The 20,091-nt window shown below is 41.9% G+C and overlaps 1 protein-coding gene across 2 annotated transcripts in view; it reads right to left on the bottom strand.

Moving 5' to 3' along the window:
* DNAJC5B (DnaJ heat shock protein family (Hsp40) member C5 beta) overlaps positions 1–20,091 on the bottom strand; it is a 137,862-nt gene that overhangs the window by 64,348 nt on the left and 53,423 nt on the right. For both annotated transcript variants that reach the window (XM_040354321.1, XM_040354319.1), the window contains exons 3-4: positions 14,832–15,045; positions 973–1,147 (exon numbers count right to left, since the gene is read on the bottom strand). In XM_040354321.1, the coding sequence (XP_040210255.1) occupies positions 973–1,147; positions 14,832–15,045 (389 nt within the window). The remainder of the gene's footprint in view (positions 1–972; positions 1,148–14,831; positions 15,046–20,091) is intronic.

Here is a 20,091-nt window from a genome sequence, read left to right as displayed (position 1 = left end):
TACCTGGTTTCTTGTAGACATGTGCAGGGTGAAAAAAAATTCTCCAGAGTATGCAGCAAAAAATAAATCATCCCATTGGCATTGAACATGAAGACCCAACGTCACCCAATGGCAATCGTGGCGATGGCTTTTTACCTTCCAAAGAAAAAGCTTGTTTTTATCTGCAATCTTGTAAGTGTAAACCCCTCTTCTTTCTTTTTTTTTTATTAAAAGATCTTACGGTATTACACTATGTGGATTCATTTGTTTTTCATGTTCAATGCCAATGGGATAATTTAACATTTGCTGCATACGCTGGAGTTCGTCTGTCTGAAGTGTGATTATCCATCCTTTGGGGTCTACCTTCCACCAACTGTTTGATCCACAGATTACTTCATTGAGGCTCACCCTTCACCATGTCTGATGGACCCATGTGCTGTATGGTAGATGTGTCCACCTTATCTGGTAGCGTGCCAACCTTACTTCCCCTAACTGCACTTCATGATTAAGCTTTTTTCAAGATTTATTACTACAATTTACTGTTGACTTTCACATCATTATGGTTTACCCAATCAAGATGGACTAATATGTTACATCACTATCTTTTTTAAATTCCATATATCAAGTGTCACAATTATTTCACTTTGCTGCTTTTTTATTAATTTCACTGCTATTTGAGCACTACACCATTGTTTTTTATCCTGTGTTTCACTTTGTGTCTAGTGGAGTTTTGGCTGCTCACCCATTTTTCCTATGCACAATATTTTTTTTTTTTAATCCATTAATAACTATATCAAGCATGCATTGGCATGGCTGCTTTTAGTGCAACATGAGCGTATCTAATAAAGAGTGATTGACTTAGCGTAGCTTTTAAAATGTGGAAAATCACATAAAAAATTATTAAAGGGTAAACCAATAATAATTTGAAATATGTGTTCACTAAAAATACACTGTACCAACTCTTGAGGACATGTATAGAGATATATACACCACCTGATTCCAGATCTGTTTTGATTTGCTCTTCCAGGTCTTCTGGGGACACATTGTATTCATAATCTTCTCCTGCTGTTGGTTTTGGTTTACATTTTCCAAAACAACAATTACAGCAACAGCACAGGCAGCAGCAGAAATAGCAACCAGTCAGAAGTCCACAGATCGCAAAAAGACCCTAGACAAAACAAACAAATTACAAAATGTGAAACATTGTATGGAATTTTAATGCATCTATTTTGTTAAAATGCCAGTCAGTGTAGTTGAATTCGCTTTAGTGCCATTGAAGAGGTTACTCCAACAAATTTGAAAGTGTGCAAGGAGTTCATTCTACTCAAGTTTTAAGAAGGGTTGGTAATTTTAATACATACTTGGTAACAAAATAAAACAGGTGGGACACACCGAGACCCTGTGCAGCAGAGGTAAAGTCAAGTCAAAATCACCAAAAAAGGGAAGGGGAGGGAAATAGCAACTGAATAGGTGATACAAACTTTCTGGCTTGTTGCAAATCATATTCACCTAAAATATATCTATAGTCAAAATGAATATCTTTTTTTCTTTAGGAATGATTAACCTCCCTGGCGGTATGATTCTTTCAGAAAAAACATGCTGAAAGCGGTACCATTATTTGCAAGGAAATTTGGCGTTTTATACTGTAGGTCTGTAATTTTTATAAATAACTCACTTAAATCTGACCAAACAAGATTCTAATAGGCATCCCGGGTATGACATTTTTTTAAAAACAAAATTATAAATTATAATATAATAAATAATTATAAATAATTATAACAAATAATAATATAATTATAATAAAAATTATTCAATAATGTAATCAAATCAAAATCACTGAAATTTGCTCAGTTGCAGAATTGTCGTTGTCATTGTTTTTTTTTTTTATGACAAATTTCCCCACAAATCGCTATCGCACAATTCTGCAAGTGATTATAATTTATTATCGCTGTTTTCTAGCTGATCTAAAACTATTTTTGACATAAAGGGACACTTTTGGTTGCTATGGACAATCTACAGTTTGCAGGGAGAAAAAAAGGTTTTTATTATATAAAATGACATGCAGGACACTGGGCAGACCATTAGGGACAAGGGGGGTGTGTTTTTTTTACATACAGTACTGTAATCTATAAGATTACATTATACTGTATGCAATGTGTTTGTTTACGTTTTTGAATTTGGCGCCGTTCTCCGTCCCCGTGCGTCGTAACGTCGCAGGGAACGGAGATCTGCGGCACACGAGGACGCTGTGTGAATCGAGCAAGGTCCCGCTCGCTCACACAGCGCGGTGGCATCGCTGGATCCAGGGACAAGGTAAGTAAACACTCCCTGTACATCCAGCGAGGCAAGCCCGAGTCTGACTCGGGGTTACCGATCCTAGCCCAAAAATCTCACCCCGAGTCAGACTCGGGAACACCGCTCAGGAGGTTAAAACACCTTACAGGTTTATTGTCAACTGACTGGGGAGATTGCCCTTGACTTGCCGTCCTGAAAACACATTGGGGTTGATTTACTAAAACTGGAGTGCTAAAAACAACTGAGATGTTCACAAGTAAAAGTGGATTTTCTCCCTATGAAATTTCCAAATGATCAGAATAATAGGTACAGTGCACAAGGTGACCAGACCCAGGCCTGGCCTTAGGTGTTCAGGCGCCCTGTGCGAGCTAATCCTGTGGTTGACCCCCCCCCCCATCATGCCTGGGCCCCCCATCCCTCACTATCCACAATGCCTAGGTACACCTTCCCTCACCACCTACTGTGCCTGTAGCCCCCTTTATTGCAGAAATACTACAGAAGATGGTCATAAACTGCAAAACATACTACAGGAGAGGGTCAGAGACTGCAGACATAGTACAGGAGATGGTCAGAGACTGCAGACATGGTACAGGAGATGGTCAGAGACTGCAGACATGGTACAGGAGATGGTCAGAGACTGCAGACATAACATGAGACGGTCAGACTGTGGTCATAACACAGTAGGTGGTCAGAGATTGCAGACATTGTACAGGAGGTGGTCAGAGATTGCAGACATTGTACAGGAGATGGTCAGAGATTTCAGACATTGTACAGGAGATGGTCAGAGATTTCAGACATGGTACAGGAGAGGGTCAGAGATAATATCGCAGTCGAGACAAAAATCGCAGATCGCCGCCATTACTAGTAAAAAAAATAATAATAATAAAAAAAAGTAATAATTCTATCCCCTATTTTGTAGGCGTTATAACGTTTACGCAAACCAATTACTATACGCTTATTGAGATTTTTTTACTAAAAATATGTAGAAGAATACGTATCGGACTAAACTCAAAAAAAAATATATATAATTTTTTTTTTAAATGGGATATTTATTATAGCAAAAAGTAAAAAATATTGTTTTTTTTTTTCAAAATTCTCGCTCTATTTTTGTTTATAGTGCAAAAAAAAAAACGCAGAGGTGATCAAATACCACCAAAAGAAAGCTCTATTTGTGGGGAAAAAAGGACATCAATTTTGTTTGGAAGACCACGTCGCACAACCGCGCAATTGTCATTCAAAGCGTGACCGTGCCGAAAGATGAAATTTCGCCTTGGCAGGAAGGGGTTATATGTGCCCAGTAAGCAAGTGGTTAAGTGCAAAAAAAAAAAAATACAGGAGGACAGAAAATGGTTAACAGGTCTGTGAAGCTCCTAGCCTGACTAGCTAATTCCTTCAAAGATAACAAGGAAGGTTAGATAAATCAGGGATAGCTGACACCAACTCCAGCACACATAGCTATAGAAACAGCTTAAAGTGGAGGTTCACCCTAAAACAATTATATACCATCCCATCCAGCATACTTGTGTCAGCTACAGTATGCTGTTTTTTCTCGTTGTACTTACCGTTTAATCGTTCATTTTCTTTTCATCCTCCCGCTGGGAATAGGCATTCCTATGAGGAGGCGTAGATGATCGACGTGCGGCTAAGGCACGTCACGCATTCCGAAAATAGCCGAACTAGGACTCGGCTATTTACGGGGCCTGCGCAGTCAGCTCCTAGTCTGTGCGCAGGTGCCGTATAGCGCGGTGAAGAGCCAAGTCCTAGTCCGGCTATTTTCGGAACGCGTGACGTGCCTTAGCCGCACGTCAATCATCTACGCCTCTACATAGGGACGCCTATTCCCCGCGGGAGGAAGAAAATGAACGATTAAACGGTAAGTACAGTGAAGAAAAAAAAACAGCATACTGTAGCTGACGCAAGTATGCTGCATGTAATGGTACATAGATGTTTTTTAGGGTGAACCTCCGCTTTAAGTTTGAAGCGTCTTGCAGAAGTCTAATAATCAGTCACAGTGCTGTGTGCAGTGTAAATAAAAACACAGATAAGCAGTGTGAGAAGGAGGGGAAGTCATCCCTCCATCATTGTCTAATCTACACACAGGACAGATTATTAGACTTCTGCATTACCAGTGACATGATCATACCTTCTTCATTCTCAGGTATGTCAAAACCTCTGAATCCCGCCCTGCTCTGGTCACTATCATCTTCTCCTGGTCAAATGTGGCGGGCTGGGCAATCTGATTGGCTAAGGGGGGTGGTGATAGGCGGAGCAACTTAGAAGTCACGCCCTCCCACTCAGAAGAGCAGCGCTATTGGCTGCCTGACACACTGGTCTGTCCCTCTCCCTCCAGCATGTGAATTCCGTGGGAGGGAGACGGGGGAAGCTGCACTTAATAACACCTGCACTGATCGCCTTGCTGTCTGGGGCCCCTCTATCCTCTGCCGGGAGCGACAATGAGGAGGAAGAGGTGACTCACATTCTGCGAGCTGTGCTGGCCGCACGGCGCCCCCTGTTGCCCATGGTGCCCTGTGCGGGTGCACAGCTCACACACCCCAAAGGCCGGCCCTGACCAGACCCATGGACAAAGGAGAGTTATCAACAGCTAAGACTGAAAAGGGTTTGTGCACATTAGTCAAAGGAATCTGTAGACAGTGTGTGGGGTTACTATCAATGAAATTGCTTGGGGCACTGGAATCTATGAAAAATTAGAGGTAATGAGAAAATGTGTCAGAACTAAGTTGCACGGGAACAAATAGTTTGTCTCAGGGTGGAACATGGCACTATATAGTCTAGCCACTTAAGGACCAATCTAGTTTTTCAGATTTGGCATTTACAAGATTAAAACATTTATTTTTTCCTAGAAAATTACTTAAAACCCCCAAACATTATATATATTTTTTTTCTAACACCCTAGGGAATAAAATGGTGGTCATTGCAATACTTTTCAATACTTTTTGTCACACCGTATTTGCGCAGCGGTCTTACAAGCGCACTTTTTTTGGAAAAAATTCAGGGGTACGACTGCACCTCTTTGTTTTAGCTAATTGACAAAACGAAAAGTGTTGAGAGGGAACATGTCCTGAAGGACCATATCAAATTAGATCGAGGTGACAAGTTCTCTATGCCCTTTGTCACAACCTTTTCTGTCCAGCATCATAGCATAAGAAAATTGATCCAAAACCACTGGCATATCTTAACTACTGATCAAGTCTTGGCCCCTATCTTACCAGTGAGACCAAGTGTTGTTTTTAAGGGAGCTTCCACGCTTGCTAGCCAGATTGCTCCAAGCGTCCAAGACCCCCCTAAGGAAAACAGATTGTTTTTACAAAATCTTATGAGCTACTTTAGGTGTAAGCGGTGCCAAGTATGTTCCCTTATTAAGTGTAAGAACAGGAAAATCTGCTCCTTCCAATCTACCAGGACTAATAGGACCTATGAGGTTGAGCCTTTTATTACATGCTCGACCAAATTAACAATTAATTTGTTCCCCGTCTAATATCCTACGTTACAATCATTGTGCCCAGTTTACCTTTTTACCCGAACTCTCATTGGTCGGTGTCATACCACATGACAAGCTTTTAAACTCTCCCTTGTTCTCCACCCATCTACACTTGAAAAAGGAGCGCGCTCGTCTGTCCACAGACCCGCGCAAGCTCTGAAACGTGTTGTGGTCCCTCTCGGCTCCCGTCCACCTGACGTCACACGCCAGCACACGTGATCGCAGCCCAGCAGCGCCTTACCATCGCGGACACAGTCGGCTCCCCCGGGCCCCGAGCTGCTGCAGAAGTTTGACATCGCTGTCATACCTCCCGTTTCTGGCTGTACTGACGGTCAGCAAGGACTACACCAGCTCCCCAAACTGCAACATTTGTACTGGATATTTTTATACTATAAAAGATTTATAACAGATCACTCAGAGGCGCTTTTCTTCTTGTTTATCTTATGATACTGGGAGGTATTTAGGGGGGTGATGCGGTGTGCCGCCCGTGCCCCTTGATGAAGCGAAACTAGTAGGGCGGAACGAGCGGTACATTTGGCATCACCCCCCTGGACTGCTTGGTTTTCCTGTATGGACGGGTTCGTCTGTATGTATCCGGCCGGGACATCAGACTATAAGGCCCTCTAATGACTGCAAAATTTTGAGTGTTTAGCATGTACCATTTTTTATATTAAAGTTTTAAAGGTTTTACATGATCGAGGCCCCCTTTTTTTGTCTTTTTTCCATATCTATGAAATATGAACATCAATGCTTTGGATTAATGGAACAAGGTGATAATTCCCAATAGGCTGTTTCCATCCAGCTTTTGGTTTCGCAATCCCTTATACCTTCATGCTACCTGGGGTCCCCTATAATCAAGGGACCGCCGGGATCTGGTAAGCAGATTTATATGCTTTGTTGGTGGAGGATTCCAGCTGACTGGTTGTCACTCTGTATTGGTGATTTATCTGATTATACATTCTGAGGACTCTTTTTCTTCACTGGTGAAGGAGCATTCTACTTTATCGTTCTATTTCGGTCACAGATGTGATCCAACGTTTCAATCACTTTTGATACATGGACTCTTGCTGAAGGTTTTATGTATTATCTTGCATGTTTTATGATTACATGATGATTGTTATGCTTAATTGATCATTATAATTCACGTTTGTTTTATATTTGTTCACAACATAGTTGTTTATAATGTTTAGCGCAACTTGTTTTCTTCCTATACATATATCAATGCAAAAAAAATGCAGTTTTTTCGGGAGCAGTGATTTTAATAAAGTGAAAAAAATAAAAGTGAAATATCGTACCTGGGGGGGTGTCTATAGTATGCATGTGAAGTGGCACGTGTTTCCCATGTTTAGAACAGTTCCTGCACAAAATGACAATTCTAAAGGAATAAAAGTCATTTAAAACTACTTGTAGCTTTAATGTAATGTCTGCTCCCAGCAATATGGATGAAAATCATTGAGAAAAATGGCATGGGTACCCCCCCAGCCCATTACCAGCCCCTATACCCTCTATACCCTCAGTCCTCTCTGAAGCCTGCACTGATAGGACTGAAGGTGTAGAATTAGGTGTGTCACAGCCAAGTACTTGCGGGCAATCTACTATCGGTACACCGATGGCAGATTATACCAAGCAAATTTCCCTGCCCCAGCTGCTGCAGCGCCAAAAGAAGTTATCTCCCAGCCCTCCACATGCCCAGCGGTTGAATGCTAGCTTAGCTAAATTGCTAGCAGTTCAATTGCTGCCTTTTCAGTTGGTAGATTCTGCCCCCTTCTGTGAGTTTGTGGAATGTGCAGTACCTCAGTGGCAAGTTCCCAAACGCCACTTTTTCTCACGGAAGGCGATTCCGGCTCTCTACCGGCATGTGGAAGGCAATGTCCATGCCTCACCTGACAGGGCGGTCAGTGGTAAGGTGCATATTACCGCTGACTCATGGTCCAGCAGGCATGGACAGGGATGTTACCTATCTTTCACAGCGCATTGGGTGACTCTGCTGGCGACTGGGAAGGACGCAGAACAAGGTACAGTAGTGTTGGAGGTTGTTCCGCCACCACACCTCCAAAATGCTACTACTGGTTTTGACACACCTCTCTCCTCCACCCCCTCCTCTTCTTCCTCTGTGGCCTCTTCCTGTGCTGATGTGTCCTCGGAACCAGTGGTGCTCCGTAGGCGTTCAAGGGGCTATGCAGGTACACAGGCAAAGAGATGCCATGCGGTGCTTGAGCTAGTGTGCTTGGGGGACAGGAGCCACACTGGGCCAGAGGTTCTGTCAGCTCTGCAGGGGCAGGCTCAGAGGTGGTTGGTGTCACGCCAGCTTAAGCCAGGAATGGTGGTTTGCGACAATGGCACCAACCTCCTAATTACTAATTTGCTAAATTGTATAACAGAAACTAAGAAAATTTTATTTTTTTATAGAATTTTCAGTCTTTTTTTCTTTTATAGCGCAAAAAAAAAAAAAAAACACCAGTGATTAAATACCACCAAATGAAAGCTATATTTGTGTGGGAAAAAAAGGACAAAAATGTTATATGTGTACAATGTTGTATGACTAAGTAATTGTCATTCAAAATGTGAGAGCACCGAAAGCTGAAAATTGGTCTGGTTATTAAGGGGGTTTAAGTGCCCAGTTGTCAAGTGGTTAAATGGCTTCTATCTAAATTTGCCCTAGTATGTGTATATATGAATGTGAGGGACCTTGGACTGTAAACTCCTTGAGGATGGCGACTATATTAATATAGAGTATATGTAAAGTGCTGCGAAATTTATCAGCGCTATCTACAGTAAATACCAATAACAAAATAAAGTAAGAAATATTTATACTAGGTATGTCCGGCTGAAGGTAGAACACCCAAACAATTGGCACTTCATCCCAAATAGTCAAATATTTAAAGTGGGAAAGAAGAGGGGGATTGTAACTGTGCTTACAAATAATAATGGAAACCATATTATTTGTAAGCACCGTTACAATCCCCCTCTTCTTTCCCACTTTAAATAAATAAATAAATAAATAAATGAGTGTTTTCTCATTAGATGAGGTGAAGATCATGATGTCACCATTCTAGCTCCAATGCAATATTCCCAACGCACATGTTCCTACAAAGATGGCTGTATTTTCAATTGAATGCTGAATTGACCATCGGCTGGAACCATACAGCCTTAGAGAGAAAATGCATCCAGCACACCAGGATCTCCAAAAAATGGGTCCTTTAAATTTAAAGAACCATTCATCAATCAGTGCACAGAAAAGATGACCCCAGACCTGCCCCTTGATATCCAATGATGTCATATTCCCGCCATAGACATATAACAATACAAGCAATCCCAGTTACATACCAATTCAACAAAATGCCCATCAAACTGTCATAACTGTTTAACCAGAGTGGATCAATATACTGCTTTGTTGTTCATCTAAAATGAATCCTGCTATTTCAAAAAGATTAGCCTACGATTGCAGCATTCTGGATTGTCCATATCTTCTGTACACAGTCATTTCAGCCTGGCAGTTTACTGGCCTTGCTAGGTAATATAGGAGACTTGTCTCTCTACTCCAACCTGGATCATATTCAACACAGAAATCTCCCAGGACCTACCTAGATGTTAGGATCACAAACGAGCAGGGCACATTGCACATATCTGTATTGGCAAAACCTACCGACAGGAACACCTTGTTACATTACCATCCGAAAGCCTACACATTTCACAGTTTAAGAGGGTGATACGTATTTGTTCAAACAAGAGTGAGAGGAAGTCACAACTGATGGCCATGTATAGGAAATTAGTGAAGCGTGAGTATCATACCACTGTACTTGAAAAGGCACTCACTAGAGCCATCTCAAATCCGGCTAAAACTAATAAAACAACCAATAGGACTTTGTTCATACATAGCTTCAATCAGTATTCAGACCGCATAAAACAGGCTACTACACATAAATTTAATAATTTTGAGGGCCAATAACACGCTGACAGCTAATATCAGAATTCCACCATTATTAGTTCATAAATGAGGTAGGTCCCTGCGTGACATACTGGTACAGGCAGATCCGAGATCAGGAATATGACGTCTTTGGATGTCAAGGGGCAGGTCTGGGGTCATCTCTTCTGTGCACGGATTGATGAATGGTTCTTTAAATAGTGTTTGGTTTGTATCACAACTCGTCACATGGCTGATGAAGGGGACCTGCGTGGCTCCGAAATGTCGCCTTTTTTGTAACTATGTGATCATTGATTAAAGTTTTGGACCCATTTTTGGAGATCATGGTGTGCTGGTGACATTTTCTCTCTAAGACCATTCTACCTCTCACACTGCCACTGACCACCAATGCAGGGGGGAAGATGACAGCCCTCCCACTGACCATCAATATGGGACAGTGGGAGAACAAAAAGAAACACTCAAGAACAAAAAGAAAAGATTCTGAGATTCACACATAAAGCATCAGTAGCTAGTAAATACGAGGAGGGCAGATATAAAATACTAACGAGAAGGTATAGAACACCAACAGTACTAAACCAAATATACCCAGAGACGTCAGATGTCTGTTGGAGATGTCGGGAAGCGAAAGGGACATTAGTGCACATCTGGTGGGAGTGTAGAAAAATACAGGAACTCTGGAAAATGGTAACGGAAACAGTTGATAAAATTACAGGAATTAATTTAGAGGGTAGACCATCGGCGGTTCTACTACTAGATATTCCACCGACAATGGAAAAATACCAAAACTCGCTGATAAGACATCTCATTATAGCTGCAAGAGCGTGTATTCCAGCTATGTGGAAGCAGGAGAGTCCTCCATCAAGAGCACAATGGCTCGCAAAAGTGGCAGAGATCCAACAAATGGAGAATTTAACAATGGCATTGAAAGATCAGGATAAGAGATACCTGTTGATTTGGGCCCCCGTACGAGAGGGGGGATGGGGAATAGCCAACATGTACCTTTTTTTTTTTTTTTGGGAAGGGGTGGAGGGAGGGGTGGGTAACAAGAGATAGGAAGAAAGAGAGGAAAACGAGAAGTATTACAAAACCAGGACGGAAGTGGAAGGAGGAAGGGGGGACGGTGGTTTTTTTTCTTGCCATCGCTCTCTTAACTCTGATATAGTTTAATTAAGTAGATGAATAGCAATGTATTATCCTGTAAAGTAATTCTTGAAATAAACAAAGAATTTATAAAAAAAAATTAGATTTATGAATATCTGGGTGTGAAACTAATCATCTGAGTTTCCATTATTTCTTATGGGGAAATTTGCTTTGATATACAAGTGCTTTGAATTACAAGCATGTTTACGGAACAAATTATGCTCGCAATCCAAGGTTTTACTGTACTTTACTGTACTTGGTCGATGATGAGGACACATATACTCCCCTCAATAGGGACCCAGTGGTCAGTTATAAGAAAGAACTTGAAGGACTGGTCAAACAGGGACTCCAGGGTGGCATTCTAAACAGTAAGGAGGCCTTTTTTCTGGTACCGAGTGCCCCCAGGACCCCCGTCATCTACTACTTACCTAAAATCCACAAAAGTCAGACTTGCCCCCCGGGAAGGCCCATTGTGAGTGGTATTGATTCCGTCACGTCCCGGGTGGGCAAGTACATTGACTTTTTCCTGCAACCACTTGTGCAGAAAATCCCCTCGTACATCAGAGATACGAAACAGGTGATTAACACACTAGCCAGTATCTCTCCCAAGCCAGGTATATGGATGGTCACAGCTGATGTGACCTCCCTCTACACCATAATCCCACATCACTTGGGACTTGAGGCCGTACTATTGTATCTGACAAGACAATCTGGTCTTGTACAGATGCAGATAGAGTTCATTATGACCCTATTAAAATATGCGGCCACCCACAACTATTTCCTGTTTGATAACATCTTTTACAGACAGGATAGGGGTGTGGCTATGGGGGCTAAATACGCCCCCAGCTTGGCCAATCTGTTCATGGCCAAGTGGGAGGAGGACGTCATCGATTGCCAACGTCGACCGGAGATTATACTCTGGTCGAGGTACATCGATGACGTCCTCCTCCTATGGGACGGTAGTGAATCTGATCTTCTTGAATTTATGACCCACTTGAATCAAAACACCAGGGGCATTAAATTCAATTATGAATCCAGCCAACAGTCTATCCACTTTCTGGATCTTCAGATCACCATCGACAATGGTAGATTTGTGACATCTACCTTCTTTAAGCCAACTGACCGCAATTCATACATACCTTTGGACAGTTGCCATTTGCCAGCATGGCTTAAATCTGTCCCTTTGGGCCAATTTATGCGCCTCAAACGCAATTGTTCTAACACTCTGATGTTTGAAAAGCAGGCCTTAATCCTCTCTAAGAGGTTTGAGGAGAAGGGGTATGACAAGTCTATCCTCTCACAGGCAATGGAGAGAGCTAGAAACACCGAGAGGCCTACATTATTGGCAGATAAGGCTAAAGGGCCTCCAACTGAGGGTTTTTCTTTGCCCTTCATCACTACATTTTCCGCTCAACACTTCAGCGTCAAGAAACTTATCCAGAAGCATTGGCACATTTTGACAACTGACCAGATCTTAGCGCCATTGCTTCCGGCTAGACCTAATGTGGTGTTTAGGGGTGCTTCTACTATTGGGAGCCGTATTGCTCCCAGTGTACATGATCCTCCTAGGGCTACTAGGACATTTCTTGAGAACCTCACGGGGTATTTTAGGTGCAAACGATGCCAAGTTTGCTCTCTAAATAGTTGCCAAAATAGAAAGATTTGTTCCTTTCAATCCACAGCAACCAATAAAACTTTTGAGGTTGAACCGTTTATAACCTGTTCAACTAAGGGGGTGATATACCTTATCCAGTGTCCTTGCGGCTTGCAGTACATTGGCCGTACCAAAAGAGCCTTGTCAGTTAGGCTAAATGAGCATATCGCTAAAATTAGGGCAGGATTTGATAAACACTCCGTTTCCAGACATTTTGATTTAAAACACAATAGGGATCCCTCCAATACGTTGTTTATCGGGATTGACAAATACCGCCCGCATTGGAGAGGTAGCAACCTTGTTCGTGAAATATCTAAGCAAGAAATGGCATGGATATATAGAGTCAAAACTTACACGCCATTTGGGCTGAATATCGACACAGATATTAACGCCTTTATAAACAACTCTTAGACTTATTCACCTAGTGTACATTATGTCACCACGTGTCTTCTTCTTTTAATCTGATATTATTACCATATCATGTATTATGTAGGTTTATATGGTTTCCCTGAACAGTGAATCATGTCTTGAATAAGGGGATTAGGGTCTGTACCCTGGATTTGTTGGCTCTTCCCATTATGTTGTTTTGTACACCTGTATGTGTTCATCATTAGGGCCCTTACTGAGTGAAAGTACAATATATTAGTCACCTATACTTTGTGATTAAGATTCATTTCCTAGCTTAACACTCACATTGGGACGCAGTTTTTTACATACCCCCTTTTCTAGGTTTTTTACTTTTATTTTTATTTTTACTTTTATTTTTATTTTTTAGGGGCCATTGTCAATTTTTACAATTTATAGTGTTTAGTCATGTCGACTTCTGTCGTTTTATTATATTTTATTTTATTTTTCTTTAATAAATATACTTATGCCGGCTACAGCAGATGAGAACAGTGATTAGGTTTTGCTATAACCACCGGTTCTCTTGCTGTTGCCGGTCTCCGGATTGTTTGCCCAGCCTTTGCCAATGGGGCTGCTCGATTGGTTGGGATATTACCAGCTGATCGGCTCTCTTGGTTTTTATCAAAACGAGGCTTGGCTGACATTCCCCATACAGACTGTCTGTTTTTATTCTGCATTCTGGACGCGGGGCTCCTCCGCCCAGTCACGTCATCACGCCGTTGACGTGTCACGTGGTCGTGTATGACCACGTGACGCGGAAGCGATCCCCGCGTCTCAGTTTAGAGATTTTTTAGCTTAAGTTTTCCCGCAGCTGTTTGTTGTCATGCTGCGGGAATCTTCTTTTTTATGTTCACGCCGCAGTTATATATTATAGGAGCTCGCTAGCGCCACCAAAAGCGTTTGCTGACACACGTCCCGCCGGCGCATGCGCATTAGCACTGGTTCGTCCCAGAACGAGGCTTGGACCATCCGGTCATGCGCAGGCGCGGCAGGTGACGTTGGCTCCTCCCACATTGGCGTTCTTTTGCTATTTTAAGGGGGGTGATTCGGTGTGTTGCCCGTGCCCCAGAGGAAGCGATTTGTCGCGAAACCAGGTCGGGCGGAACGTGCATCTACACCGGTATCACCCCCCGCTGTCTGCATATTTCCACACCATTTGATGGGCTGTTTGGTCTGCTTCCGGCCGGAGCTTTACTTGATATGCCTGTCAAACACTGCTAAATTGTAAGTGTGTTTTTGTTACTAACTTTTAATAAAGTAATTCTTTACGGATTTACACTATTGTGGCCTCCTATGTTTTTTATGTGGTATGGTCACCGTATCCCCTAACACTGGAGTGCAACCGAGATCGCTTGCCTGATTGTCCCTCAAGCTTCGACTCTGCAGAGTTTAAAAATCTTCATGCTACCTGGGGTCTTCTTTTAATTAAGAGACCACCGGGAATCTGGTAAGCAGATTCAATACTCGTTTGGTGGAGGTCTTTTCTTTTTGGATTGTCACTTACCATTATGGACTTTGTTTTTTATAATCACTGGTGAAAGGACTTTTCCGTTTCCACTAAGGATTTTTTCCGAACATTTGTTGTTTATTTACATTCCACAATTATCCACAGATGATTTAATTCATCATTTTCTGGACACTTGTTTATATTGTTTTATGTGTAGCGCATCTTGTTTTTTTCCATATGTTTTCACTGTTTGTATATATCCAGTAAGGTGCAGCTTCACTTTATCACATTTGATTGTCACTCAGTAGTAGTCACTTTTTATCACTTAATACATTAGCGCGGTTGCTTCTCCATTTTTCCATATTTGTTCTATATATTTTACAACCGCAGCTTTTTCTCTTTCTATTTACTGTACTTATTATTAAGATAGTAAAATGTTTGTTAAATATGGAAAATAAAATATTGTAGTATTGATAAATGTGTTTACCTTTGCCCACCAACTAGATAACATGAAATATGCATTGACATTCTCTTCTCCAAACTGCTCTGCGACATACAATCCTAGGGAGCCATACTTGTCATAGATATTTCTTTTGGATAAGTCACTCAGTATGGAATGAGCGTTATTAATCTCCTTGAATGTATCGGCAGCTTGAGGATTGTCTGGATTTTTGTCCGGATGATGCTTCAAAGCCATTTTCCTTTGATGATAAAAAATAAGAATACAAGTTAAAGGGTCTATCTAATTTACCAGCAAATTTATCCATAAAAAAAAAAAAGAAACTTGGCACATTCTGGGAACGTAATTATATATACTTAAAAAAAGGGGATATTTATAGTCGTATGTGTAGCATTTACCATATTCAATGCAGGTAATTATTATAATAAATAAAATAAAAAAACGTAAAAATAATATTCACTGCACTGTAATTGAAAACACATGGACCAGATACTGTAAGTGTCCACTAAGATACTTCCTGTCCCTGACATTACATACACACTATTCTCCCAACAACAGGAACATTGGGCCAGATTCAGATACAATTACGTTGCTCCACGGCAGCGTAATGTATCTGATTTACGTTACACCGCCGCAGGTTTACAGCGTAAGTGCCTGATTCTCAGAACTCTTACCTGTAAACTTGCGGCGGTGTAACGTAAATGCGCTCGGCGCAAGCCCGCCCAATTCAAATGGGGCGGGCACCATTTAAATTAGGCGCGTTCCCGCGCCGAACGTTCTGCGCATGCTCCGTTAGAAAATTTTCCGACCTGCATTGCGCGAAATTACGGCGCCCCGATGTTTTTTTTTTAAATGCGACGTGCGTTACAGCGTTTCGTATTTCGGGACGTCTTACGCAAAAAAATAAAATTAAAAAATTGGACGCGGGAACGACGGCCATACTTTAACATGGCTGATCTAAAGATAAGCCATGTTAAAGCAGGTGTAACTTTGTGATGGGTAAAAATGACTAGCGATGACGTACGGGTTTGCGACGAACGCGCGGATCTTCGTGGATCGCCGTAACTAGTCATTTGCATATTCTACGCCGACCGCAATGGCCTCGCCACCTAGCGGCCGGCCTAGAATTGCATCCTTAAGATCCGACAGTGTAATTCAATTACACCTGTCGGATCTTAGGGCTAGCTATGGTTAACTGATTCTATGAATCAGTCGCATAGTTAGGACGGCCGTAACACAGAGATACGACAGCGTATCAGGAGATACGCTGTCGTACCTCTTCTGTGAATCTGGCCCATTGTTCCTCCCTAAAAACCTTTATAAGCTATAGGCTCAAGAAAACTAAGTATAAAAATCTATTTAGAGTTCAATACATTTTTTAATTTCAAATTTTGACAAACATAACAACAACAGCCGGGTCTTAGACCCAACATAGGTTTACCCGATTAGTAAAAGTAAATAAGAAATGTTTTGTTATAAGTGATATAAATAACGTTCAAATTACCGTAGCCAGTGTTTGGAGAAGAAAGATACATAGAAATAAATGTTAGGTAGGCACGTTAATAAAATATACATATATGGATAATACCTGGTAAGTTCTAGGCAAACATGAAATTAAGGCCATCCGAGTCTCGGCTGCCCCTCTGGGAACCTACTGCAGCCGAGACTGGGGCGGCAATATCTATGTTATTTATATAGTCATGGCTCGAAGAGAGAACCAAAAAACAAATACATTGTTGTCTAGGAACCAGGTAAAGGTACCAAGCCCACAGACAACAGATAAAAGAAAAAAAAAATATGATCTATTTAATTTAATTAACCCTAAGTAGAGGCCACATAGCAAAAGTAGAACAGAACTAAAAATATATAATAGAATCAAAAGAGAAGACTAAAAAGAAAAGCAGAAAAAGAAAAGAGAAAAGAAAATAAAAGAAAAGGAAGGGGGAGGGTGGGGGAGGGAGGGAGGGGGGAGTCGGCGTCTTCTGGTTCAAGGCGGCCTTTCATCCTAGTAAGATAGTATAGGCCAGCATTTTTAGTAATTCACAAGGGGTAAAAATCTATTTAGGTGATACAGAACCCTTTCTGTCCTGCACAAATTTAACCCAAATATCCCTAATACCTGCTGGCATTTCCACTCAGACGCGTGTTCCCGTCTCCACCTATTTTGGCCATGCACTGAAACTGATTCTTTTTAAGCCACAGTACGAGGGATCACCTAAAAATTTACTGATTTCACTCTTCCAGGTGACCCCCGCCTTCGTTCTGCTGTACCATTCTTTCAGTCCCGCTGAAAACTATGCAAAATCTGCCTTTTGCCACCTCTTAAAGGAGTTGCAAAGGTACAATTTTTTTTTTCCTATATAGCTCCCTTTACCTTCGTGCAGTCCTTCTTCACTTGCCTCATCCTTCGATTTTGCTTTTAAATGTCCTTATTTCTTCTGAGAAATCCTCACTTCCTGTTCTTCTGTCTGTAACTCCACACAGTAATGCGAGGCTTTCTCCCTGGTGTGGAGCGTCGTGCTCGCCCCCTCCCTTGGACTACAGGAGAGTCAGGACGCTCTCTACTTGCAGATAGAGAAAGGAGCTGTGTGTTAGTGGGAGTCCTGACTCTTCTGTAGTCCAAGGGAGGGGGCGAGCACGACACTCCACACCAGGGAGAAAGCCTCGCATTACTGTGTGGAGTTACAGACAGAAGAACAGGAAGTGAGGATTTCTCAGAAGAAATAAGAACATTTAAAAGCAAAATCGAAGGATGAGGTAAGTGAAGGAGGACTGCACTAAGACAAAGGAAGCTATTTAGGGAAAACAAATTGTACCTTTACAACCCCTTTAAATGTTACTAAATAATGTATTCCCCTACAATGGGAAGATACCAAATCTTCCTAAGGTTTCCCTTTGGTACTGTAAAGTTGAAGATGTTTGCCATATGGAGGACCTTATTATTTCCATCCAAAATAACCATGAATCCTTCCAGAAGATCTGGTTCTATTGGCTAGACTTCACATTTTTTGGAAGAAGGTAAAGCCCTCATGCTTGAAGCCGTGTGACTCTGCTTCATATCTGATCCACCACCCAAAAGGTAGTTTGTGTATTTTTTTTATTTTATTTTTTTGACCCCTGTAATGCCCTCTGCATTCCCCCTTCACTTTATTTAAAACACATGTCTTTTCTACTGTTTTTTATCCTACTCCCCCATCCCCCCTTTCACCCCTTTCCCTGTCTTGGACACGTTTACCTCCCCAATGTTATTTTTCTCTTGTATAGTTTGTCTTCCCTCTGATTGACAGAAAAAAAGTAATTACTCTATGGACTGTAGGTTGGATAGGAGGATAGTGGCAAGTAGTCAATACATACTGTACATATTACATCAGTTACATAGGAATATTGTAGACTTGGAGAAGGTCTGTTGCTTTACTACACTCGGTGTGCTAGGTGTTACTTCTATTTATAAAGCTTTTTGTGTATGGACATAATAATTTGCTAATGTTTATAAGGAAGCTCTTGCTGTCAGAGTAAAAAAACACAATGTTCCTTGAAGACCTCATGCACCTATATGTGCATAAGTGTGTATGCAATCAAACATACAATTTTTTTATGGCTTTCAAATCATTGCTGCATTACTGATCCCTTGGACAACAATGCACCCGATCCATTAAAAAACACCACATGGATACAAACATGGGATGAGCGAGTTTGGGGTGGAGGAACTTGACTGGCCTGCACAGAGTTCTGACTTCAAACCGATAGAACACCTTAGGGATGAACAAGAGTGGAGACAGTGAGCCAGGCCTTCTCGTTTACATCAGTGCCTTACCTCACAAATGCACTTCTGGAAGAATGGTCCAACATTCCCATAGACACACTCCTAAACCTTGTGGACAGCCTTCCCAGAAGAGTTGAAGCTGGTATAGCTGCAAAGGGTGGGCCAACTCAATATTGAACCCTACGGACTAAGACTGGGATGCCATTAAAGTTTATGTGTGTGTAAAGGCAGGTGTCCTAAACTAAGGGCCAGTTCACACCATAGAAACGCAGTCCAGATGCGTTCCAGATGCTTTTCTGCATGTGCATTTTTGACACGTTTATGATGCAGTCCAGTGCATTTTTCCCCCTATTTTTTTCTTAACCTTAAATATGGACACATGCGTTCCAGTGCGGTCCAGTGCAGGAAAAATGCAGCATGTTCTACTTTTTCTTCTGGAACTGGAACGCACTGGGACTGCAAGCACTGGTGTGAACTATGCCATTGAAAACTATAAAACTTACTTTCCATGCATTTTTGATGCAGAAAAAAAATGAACTGGACTGCATGTGGTGTGAACTGGCCCTGATTTTGCACCAAGGTCTCCAGGATAGTTGACACTTCTCTATCCACCAATATCTCAAAGAAATTAAGATAAGGCCATCATCGTGCAAACCTCTTAACCACTTAAAGTGGTTGTATAGTCTTTTTTTTTACTTTTACCTACAGGTAAGTCTATAATAAGGCTTGCCTGTAGGTAAAAAGAATATCTCCTAAACCTGTACAGTTTAGGACATATTCCCTGTGCAATGAGCTGCTGACTTCAGCAGCGCATGCGCAACGGGGATTCTCAGCTGAAAGCCTGGTAGACGCCGGACCTTCCTGGAAAGAAGTCTCCCGCGCGCATGCGACATTGCGCCTCCAGCCACTAACAGCGCAGGAGGAAGACACACCTCGGCAGTTATACTGCGGCAGGTTGGCTCCCCTGGGCAAATCGCGTAGCTGTACGTCAGCCGCTTTAAGACCAATAGGGGGCGCGCGCCCGTGGCACGATGATGGAGCCAATGTGCATGCTCGGCGGCTGCGATTTCCTTTGGGCACCTGCAATCGCTCCTGAGAGAGACATAACGGAGATCTGTCCATGTAAACAGATAGATCTCTGTTCTGTCAGGAGAGAGGAGACAGATCTGCTGTTCATACTGATTATGAACAGCGATATATCTCCTCCTCCAGGCAGTCCCATCCCCCCACAGTTAAAAACACTTCATAGCACACACATTTAACCCCTTGATCACGCCCTAGTGTTTATCTCCTTTCCTGCCAATGACATTTACACAGTAATTAGTGGCTATTTTTAGCTCTGATCGCTGTATAAATGTCAATGGTTCCAACAACAAAAAACGCAGATCACCGCCATTGCTAGTAAAAAAACAATTAATAAAAATGCCATAAAAATATCCCCTATTTTGAAGACGCTATCCCTTTTGCGTAAACCAATCTATATGTGCCCATTTGCGATTTTTACCAAAAATATGTAGAATAATA

The sequence above is a fragment of the Rana temporaria genome, chromosome 5, assembly GCF_905171775.1.
Source record: "Rana temporaria chromosome 5, aRanTem1.1, whole genome shotgun sequence".
NCBI classification, from domain to species: domain Eukaryota; kingdom Metazoa; phylum Chordata; class Amphibia; order Anura; family Ranidae; genus Rana; species Rana temporaria.
Note: the sequence above shows the minus strand (reverse complement) of the source record. Positions and strands in the feature narration are given on the sequence as shown.